Source organism: Lactuca sativa, chromosome 4 (assembly GCF_002870075.4).
Source record: "Lactuca sativa cultivar Salinas chromosome 4, Lsat_Salinas_v11, whole genome shotgun sequence".
NCBI classification, from domain to species: Eukaryota; Viridiplantae; Streptophyta; class Magnoliopsida; order Asterales; family Asteraceae; genus Lactuca; species Lactuca sativa.
In genome coordinates, this window is record NC_056626.2 from 40590051 (window position 1) to 40600575 (window position 10525).

The following is a 10525-nucleotide window of genomic DNA, read 5'->3' on the forward strand; positions in this document are numbered from 1 at the left end:
CCATTCTAATTTTGTGAGACCGTGAGACCACCTCTAAAAATAATTTTAAAATGCAAAATGAATGGAAAAATCCAAAAATTCTTTTTCTAAATATTATTTTCGGAACTAGAATTAACTAAAAAAAATAAAAAAAAATCCCGTTTTTTTTTTTAAAAAAATACGTGAAATATTCTAATAGAATATTACACTGACATATTCTAAAAAATAATTTTAAAATGCAAAATAAATGGAAAAATCTAAAAATTCTTTTTTTAAATATTATTTTCGGAACTTGAATTAACTAAAAAAAATAATAAAAAAAATCCCGTTTTTTTTTGAAAAATACGTGAAATACTCTAATAGAATATTACATTGTACATATTCTAAAAGAATAATTTTAAAATGCAAAATAAATGAAAAAATCCAAAAATTCGTTTTTTAAATATTATTTTCGGAACTTGAATTAACTAAAAAAAATAAAAATAAAAATAAAAATAAAAAAATGTGTCTCAAGGTCTAACAAAATTAGGTCGTCTCACATGAACCTAACCCTATATATATATATATATATATATATATATATATATATATATATATATATATATATATATATATATGAAAACACTATTTAATGTGAGAACATGAGAACATTACTTTATGTTACTATTTTACTATAAATTTTGTATATATAACGATATGATATTATTTATCAACAAAATATACGAACAATCACATACTAATATTCACATTAATATTTTGTATATACAACTTTATGAAATTATTCATCACCGAATATATGAATAATCACATATTTAACATTCACAATAGAATTTACTAAATTATTTTATATATATATATATATATATATATATATATATATATATATATATATATATATATATATTATAGTAGAATAGCCATATAAAATTGAATATATTCATATTATAATTACTACAATACTATACATATTAAATTCATAGTAGAATATTAACATAAAGTAGTGTTCTCATGTTCTCACATTAAATAGTGTTCTCATTTAAACTTATATATATATATATATATATATATATATATATATATATATATATATATATATATATATATATATAGGTTATTGTGTTGTAACTATCTATTGTATGCATTTGGATTGATTGTGAACCAATCATTTTAGTTATTTTAAGAAAGTAATTAATGTATATTACATGTTGAAGTTATAATGAATATTAATTAAAAATTCAACATTTAATATGCATTAATTACTTTATTAAAATAACTAAAATGATTGGTCAAGAATCAATCCTACATACACACAATAGATACTAGAAACATTTGAACCTAACTCTCTCTCTCTCTCTTTCTCTCTCTCTCTCTCTCTCTCTCTATATATATATATATATATATATATATATATATATATATATATATATATATATATATATATATATATATATGGTGAGGTTCAATAGATAACCATAACTAACCAAGAAACCAAAGAATCAATCGTGAGCGTCGAAAATCATAACGATTAACGGTCAAGGAAATAAATGTACACTTTTACATTGGACGCACACACACCGGATTATACCAAAAAATCCACCCTTTATAAAAAAACCCACCACTTTTTTTCGTTTAAACTTTTTTTAGGCAATGTGTTTTATCAAAAAAAAAACCGAATACACCATTGTTCACGATTTTACGTCTTCTTTCTAGAAAGATCCATGATGATATATATAAAAACGATTTTTTTTTTCGAAAAAAAACTCACTTTATTTTCTTTGATTAAAAAAGTTAATGTCTATTTTTTTACAGAAAAAAATTAATAAATATATGACAATTCATATTTTTTGTACTTTTTAAGCATAGATTCATATTAATGTTAAAAAAACGGTGTTTCTGTTCAGATTCACATTGTGAACCTGTTCAGATTCATATTGTAAACCTATTCAGATTCACATTGTGAACCTCCTCAGATTCACAGTATGCATAATAATAAGTCAGATTCACAATGTGAATCTGAACTGATCGAAGCTTTTTCACATTGTGAATGTTAAAATTTGAAATATTTACAGTTTACATTCACAGTGTGAATCTACACTGATCGAAGCTTTTTTTTTTTTTTGTAAACCTTTTCAGATTTACAGTATGCATAATAGTAATTCAGATTCATAATGTGAATCTGAACTGTTCGAGATTTTTCGTATTGTGAATGTTAAAAATTGAAATATTTACAGTTTAGATTCACAGTGTAAGTCTACACTGTTCGAGGTTTTTTTTAATCGGTTCGAGGTTTTTTTTTAATCGGTGTTGATGTTTATTAATAAAGTACAAAAAATTAATATTTTTGGTATAATTAGTTTTTTTTTTTGATAAAAATAAACTTAAATATTGAAAAAAACTAAGAAAATTAAGTGGGTTTTTTTCGAAGAAAAAAAGTCCGTTTTTTATATATCATCATAGATCTCTATGGAAAGAGGACGAAAAGTCGTGAACAACGATGTATTCGTTTTTTTTTTCGATAAAAAACTTCGCCTAAAAAAATTTTAAATGAAAAAAATGAAGTGAGTTTTGTTATAATCTGGTACATATCCGTCCATTATAAAAGTTTACAACCCTTCTTTTTGCCGTTGATGGCTTTAAATCCTAACGCTTTGGATTGGTTCTTTGGTTCTTTGATTAATAATGATTCTCTATTGAACTTTTCCACACACACACACACACACACATATATATATATATATATATATATATATATATATATATATATATATATATATATATATGGCGGTGTTCAATAGAGAACCATAATTAACAAGCAACCAAAGAACCAATCGTGAGCGTCGGAAATCATAATGATCAACGGTCAAGAAAATAGATGTACAGTTTTATATCAGACGCACACACACCGGATTATACCAAAAAAATGAACTTCTTTATCAAAAAACTCACCTCTTTTTTTTCATTTAAAATTTTTTTAGGTCACATTTTTTATCAAAAAAAAAAAAACTGAATATACCGTTGTTCTCGATTTTTCGTCCTCTTTCCATAAAGATCCATATTGATATATAAAAAACGAATTTTTTTTCGAAAAAAACCCACTTTATTTTGTTAGTTTTTTCAATATTTAAGTTTATTTTTATAAAAAAAAAACTAATTATACCAAAAATATTAATTTTTTGTACTCTATTAATAAACATTAACACCGACAAAAAAAAAACCTGGAATAGTGTAGCTTTACACTGTGAATCTAAACTGCAAATATTTCAATTTTCAACATTCACAATGTGAAAAAGCTCGATCAGTTCAGATTTACATTGTGAATCTGACTTACTATTATATATACTATGAATCTGAGAAAGTTCAAAAAAAAAAAAAACGTCAATCAGTGTAGATTCACACTATGAATCTAAATTGTAAATATTTCAAATTTTAACATTCACAATCTGAAAAAGCTCGATCAGTTCAGATTCACAATATGAAACTGAGTTACTATTATGCACACTATGAATCTGAGAAGGTTCATAATATGAATCTGAACATGTTCACAATATGAATCTGAAGAGGTTCACAATGTGAATATGAACAGAAACATAGTTATTTTTACCCGAATATTAATCTATGTTTAAAAAGTATAAAAAAGCATGAATTTTGATATATATATTTATTTTTTTCTATAAAAAAATAGACATTAACTTTTCAATAAAGAAAATGAAGTGAATTTTTTTCGAAAAAAAAATCGTTTTTTTATTTATCATCATGGATCTCTTTGTAAAGCGGACGAAAAAACGTGAACAACGGTATACTCGGTTTTTTTTTCGATAAAAAACATGGTCTAAAAAAAATTTAAACGAAAAAAAAGGAAGTAGATTTTGTTATAATCCGGTACATATGCGCCAATTGTAAAAGTCTACAACCTTTCCTTTTGCTGTTGATCGCTTTAAATTTCAACGCTTTTGATTGGTTCATTGATTAATAATGGTTCTCTATTTAACTTCTCTCTCTCTCTCTCTCTCTCTCTCTATATATATATATATATATATATATATATATATATATATATATATATATATATATATATATATATAGGGAAATGATCAAATGAGAACACCTAAAAGGTTGAGAACGTGAGAACATGTATTTATTTGTGGAAAAATGATAAATTTTTACGAACAATCAACATGAATATGCTTTTCTCTTCAATTGAAATTAAATGTGTAAAAATTTATAATTTCTCTTCAAATGAATACATGAAATAACAAATGAATATACTTTGTTCTCGCGTTCTCAATCTCTTTTATTTTTGCCACAAAAGTCTTCGTCGTACCAACGGATATAGGAAAGGAATACACATGTGTTTTCCAACAAAACATGTTTCCTTAAACTATGCTAACCATTACCTTAATATATATACAAAAACATTGTTTTTTTTTTTTTCGTTTTTTTTTTTAATTTAAGAAGCTATATTTATCGAAAATTGATTTTAAATATACCAAAATTTTTATTATCTACAAATAGACATCCATATTGATATAGTTTTAAGATAAAATAAAAAAAATTATTTTTTATATTTCCAGCTATCGTTATTCATAAGTGAATAAAAATGCATCAAATTTTTGCTACAGTATATTCATTATTTACTTATAAATAAAAATATATAATTATTTTTTTTTATAGTTTAAGTATCATTTATATTACTTATTCATATATGAATAACAAATTAACTGTAACAGAAATCTGATAAATATTTTATTCATATATAAATATAAAATATGACGACAACTAAACTCGTTTTATTCAAATATAAATAGAATATATGACGAAAGATAATGTAAAAAATATATTTCAAGTATGAAAATTTTATTACATGTCATATTCATATATGAACGATACTGAAACTATACAAAAAGTTAAGTATACGTTTTATTCATAAGTGAATAACGAATGTACTGTAATAAAAATCTGATAGATTTTTATTCACTTACGAATAAAAAGAGCTGAAACTCTTAAAAAATAAATTTTTTATTTTATCTTAAAACTATATCAATATGGATGTCTATTTATAGAGAATAAAAAAAACTATGAATTTTAATATATTTAAAGTAATTTTTTGATAAAAATGACTTTCTAAAAATTAAAAAAACAAAAAAAAATGATTTTTTTGTGTATATTAAGGTAATGATTAGCATAGTTTAAGGGAACATGTTTGGTTGAGAAACGCATGTTTATCCGTTGTCCATTTCCGCCGGTACGTCTAAGTGTTTTGCGGCAAAATAAATGTATGGCTAATAATCATTCCTTCATTCTCAACCATTTCTCTCTCTCTCTCTCTCTCTCTCTATATATATATATATATATATATATATATATATATATATATATATATATATATATATATATATATATATATATATATATATATAACATGTGAGCGGTATCAAGTGGTGTCATTTATTTTTTAAGTCAATGGTTCAAGTCTCGTGGTAGACATAGATGAAATTAAATGTTAATTAAGAAGTAGATTATATTTGTATTGTCGTTTAAAAAAAATTATCTTAATAATTTTCTAATGACCAACCATAAATTGTTTGGTTTAAATATGTAATATAAATCTCGAATTAAAATCTCATATTTTGTATTTCATTAACCATAAGTCAAATTTATTTAGCTCATGACATTAAAAATTAGATAAAAAAACAGAAATTTTTCCTTCAATCTCGTCGAGTACAATTATAATAACTTTAAATCTCTTTTTCTTATACGACTTGACTTGATCCGCACCCCCAACTAGTGTTTTTTGTTTCATTATATATCGGTTTTATTTAAATAGTGAACCTTGTGGTTATACGTTTTAAACTCGTCACTATATATATATATATATATATATATATATATATATATATATATATATATGTGTGTGTGTGTATATATATATATATATATATATATATATATATATCTTAATAAATAAAGAATTTTTTGTCACATGTTACATTCTTATTGATCTGGTCACATGCAATTTTGTGGTTATTTTCAATTTTATTTTCCACATGACATTTTGTGCTTTTTTTCATTTTATTAATTTCCACATACATATCAATTTCATTAATTGACTTCCTTTTAATTTTAACTTTTCTAAATTAAAGTTTTATTAGTTTCCTTTGTTTATTTATCTAAATTATTTGTTTAATTTTAAAAAAATATATTTTAAGAATTCAATATTTTTCGATTTTTTTTCTTATAAATTAAAAATTTTCAAATGTTTAGAATTTCATTTTTTTTTCTTTAAAATGAAACCATGTAACACATAGGTCTTACACCTAGTATGTATATATATATATATATATATATATATATATACTAGGTGTAAGATCTATGTGTTGAAGCCTCATCAATCAATCTGTTGTTATCTATAAACCTGTTGAAGATTCATATGTTCATCTTGATGCTGTGAAGAAATTTGAAAATTAATGTTGAAGTCAAGCTCCCAATGAAGATTAACGAGAAAAGCCAACTACTTTTCAGGGGGAGTTTGTTTGACCAATTAGAAAAGAAAGCTATAAACCAAGGGGGAGATTGTTGGGTCAAAAAGATGGTTTATACTTTGCTTTTCTAAGAAAATATATTTTTCTGTAATTTTGTGGTTATGTACGGCTGCACATGTGTGTGCGGCCGCACACGCGTGTGCGGCTGTACACTCGTGTGCAGCTGGTGGCCCATGTCTCATATATATAGGGTGAGAAGAGAGAAAGAAGGTGGAGTATATTGTAGAGAGAGAAAGTTAGAGAGAAGAATTGTGTGTGTGAAAGAATCTATTGTAAGGAGCATCATTCATATTATTGAATACATCATTAGATTGTGTATTTTACCATGTTTAAAACATTACTGAGACATGTCGATTAAAGAATTAAGACAATAATTTTTTAAATAAATCAAATTGTATTTCAATATCCATGGTGAATTTATCGTTCATCAGGTTAGGATATTAATATTTTTTTATTATTTTAGTTAATCAATTATTTCCAACTTAAACGAACAATTTACTTTAAAATCATATATTGTTATATTTTGTTACCGTATTTTGCTACTTGCTCATATTTTGTAATTATTTGGCCCATCCTAAAACAAAATTCTAGCTACGCTTCTGGTTGAAAAACTGTCAATGTTTGTGATGGAATGTAACTTACTTAAAATTTGTCAACCTTGTCAGGTTGAATATCCACTTCCTTCCAATATTTAAAGTCAACTCCTGTAATTTGGCTATATGTGATATCTTTAGGGAAAAAAGTTTCATATGTAAAACATTAACATATAGATTGACTTTTAAAATGTGCAAATGGTGTTTTCATTATTAAGGTCAAATACAATTGTATTAAAACTTTATGTTTTGTAAATATAAACATTTATTTCAAAAAAATTTAGTTACTAAGGATTCGTTTAATACAAAACATTAATTAACTCCACGATATACATTCCTACATTATTAAAGTTTCCTTGAAAGTACACTTTTTAATAAAACAATATACTTTAAAATACATAAAAGGCACTTAACCTTTTTGTAACCAAGAATCTACGCTTATACGTTTCATACATTATTTTCATCTTATGCCCTTTCCATTTTGTTTTTTATTCAACCAATTCATACGTGTTTGTTGAAACTTGTTTTTAATATAGATCCAAATGAATACATATAAAGTCACGAACCTAAAAAGTTATATGACATGTAAAGCGCGCGAAAACAAGTGGAATATCAAGATTAAGCTTGCCATGTGACATCTGACATGTTTACACTCCTTATATATACCTATCATTTGCTAATGCCAATCTACAGCAATTCAGCACCTCTCTCTTTATACAAATATCCATATACATCTTTGTCTTGAAGATATGGGCATTAGGGATAATAGTTTTTCAGTGAAGGCAATTGAGAATGTGGTGGTGGGTGCAAAAGAACCATGGAATGATCAATGGTTACCCTTCACAAACCTAGACTTGCTTGTGCCACCTTTTGATGTTGGCTCCTTCTTCTGCTACAAGAAACCCTCCAATGGGAGTTTCTCCGCCATTGTAAACACTCTCAAAGCTTCCCTATCTCAAGCTCTCACACTCTACTACCCACTTTCCGGTGAGATCCTATGGAATGGAGTTGCCGGAGAGAACCAACTTTACTGCAACAACCAAGGCGTTGACTTCATTGAAGCTGTTGCTGATGTGCAGCTGAAGGAACTCAATTTGTACAATCCAGATGAGAGCATTGAGGGTAAACTAATGCCGAAGAGGCTACATGGGGTGCTTGCCATCCAGGTATATCACTAATTTTAGCCTATAACTGTGGCATTTGGCTTCCAATGAGTAGTTTATGAGTGTATAAATTTAATAGTTACAGATTTTTTTTAATGTTAACAAAAGAGTGTTGTCCTTTTTGTACTATAGCATTCTCTCGTGAAAAAACTACTCATGTTAACTATGCATGCATGCATATGAACATACAATTACAGTTTCTTATTTAACTAATCATATAATCATGCGTTTTCTGTTAAGTTAGATATATACATATAAAAAAATTAAGTTTTAACTTTTAACCCAAAAAAAAAAGTTGTGATAGAGAAAGAATATTCAACCTAAAACGTTTTGTCACATTAATTAGCTTCTATAACCTAGCTTGATCACCAACCAAGGTACTCCTTTGGATTCACGAATATTAATATATTAGATTATCACAAATAACTAGCTTCTTATTTTAGAGAGTTTTTCTAAGATTTCATTGGGTTGTAAGTAAAAAACTATTTGACTGTCATTGTCAACGTTTTTTGGACTTTTGTTTTCTTTACTTTTTGAAAAAAAAAAATCAAATACATGATTATGCGAAATACCGTTGACTCTTTTTTGAACATGCTAGTGGCTGGCATTTAATGAAATCTATATATGAGTTTACTTATCGAATTAATACTTTTAACAAACTATAAAATAATCTTGCTCACAATAATATATAGTATATGATACTTATTTTTTTTGTTGAGTTGTAATATTCAGATCAATCATCTGTAAATTAGTTAGAACTCGATATCTATATCAAATGTGTCATGTATTTTTCTTTGTTTCCAATTGCGTTATAAAGAACTATATTGATACAAAATAATTAAATTGATTTTAATAGTATTGAATGCTATAAATTACAGGTTACTGAATTACAATGTGGAGGCATTGTCATAGGTTGCATGTTTGATCATCGGGCAGCAGATGGTTACTCAGCTAACATGTTTATATCCTCATGGGCAGACCTGAATCGATCCGAAACCCCTGCTATGTTTCCCTCCTTTCAGAGGTCTATCCTTAATCCAAGATGCCCAACCACTTATTCCTCATCAATCGATGATGTGTTTGCTCCATTTCTACCACTGAAACCTGCTAATAATGACCAAAACCACGAGGATGAAGATAATTTATTAGTTAACCGTGTATACTACATTGAAGGTGCTCAACTTAAAAGGCTGCAGTTGTTGGCGAGTGAAAATGGGTGTAGAAGGTCGAAGCTAGAGGCATTTACCTCTTTCTTGTGGAAGATGATTGCACTATGTTTTGAAGACTCGGGAAATCACAACCAAATGTGTAACGTGGCTCTTGCAGTTGATGGAAGACGAAGGTTGAGTGAGGGAGACGGAGAAGAGAAAGAAAAACTAATGGCTTCACACTTTGGCAATGTTTTATCAATGCCATATGGAAGTAAAAGATCAGAGGTAAGGAATTTATTTATGTGTTAGTAATTTGAAAATAGAAAAAACATAGTTTTATTTCTTGTTTTTGTTAGCGAATCCGATACTGTGTCTTCCATATATATCTTACAGTTTTTATAAAACCCAAAACCCAGACATTAAAAACTCTAACACAGTGACAACTTCTATGGTTGAATAGGAGTTGATGGAGATGTCATTGAGTAATGTAGCTACGGAGGTTCATGATTTCTTGCAGACTGCAACCGAGAAAGACCATTTTCTTGACTTGATCGACTGGGTGGAAGAACGAAGGTCAATGCCATTAATAGCAAAGGCTTTTGCTGGTGGAGAGATGTCGGTGATGGTTTCATCAGGACAGAGGTTTCAGATCATGGACAAGATGGATTTCGGGTGGGGTAAGGTGGCCTTTGGATCATGCCATGTCCCATCTACAAGGAAAGACTGTTATGTGATGACATTGCCAAGTCCGACCAACAATGAGGATTGGGTTGTTTACATGCATATGCCAATCAAGCACATGAACTACATCGAAGCACATGCTAGTCAAGTGTTCAACCCCTTAAATGCTGATTATCTCAAGATTTAGAAAAAGATTTATAATTCTTTGTAAGTGTATTGTTTCTTTGATGTTCTAATTTGAAAAAACTTCATGTTTATGTGCTATTGTATTAACTAATAAGTGTTCAGGCTTTGCCGAAAACATTTTTTTAACTAAAAAAAATTAGAAGTGGTCAAAATGGCCCAAAACTGAATAAAAATAAAAACATGGGCCAAAAATGACAACCTTAATAAAGTTTAGTGACCATTTATACCAAAAA

The 10525-nt window shown here is 27.0% G+C and overlaps 1 protein-coding gene across 1 annotated transcript; it reads left to right on the forward strand.

Annotated features, from left to right (window-relative positions):
• The first annotated feature begins 7834 nt into the window (after nt 1-7834).
• LOC111917791 (coniferyl alcohol acyltransferase) lies at nt 7835-10293 on the forward strand. The gene is made up of 3 exons (XM_023913432.2): nt 7835-8277; nt 9153-9710; nt 9886-10293. Exons 1-3 carry the CDS (start codon nt 7861-7863, stop codon nt 10291-10293), a joined length of 1383 nt encoding a protein of 460 aa, XP_023769200.1. The 5' UTR covers nt 7835-7860.
• Nucleotides 10294-10525: the final 232 nt, after the last annotated feature.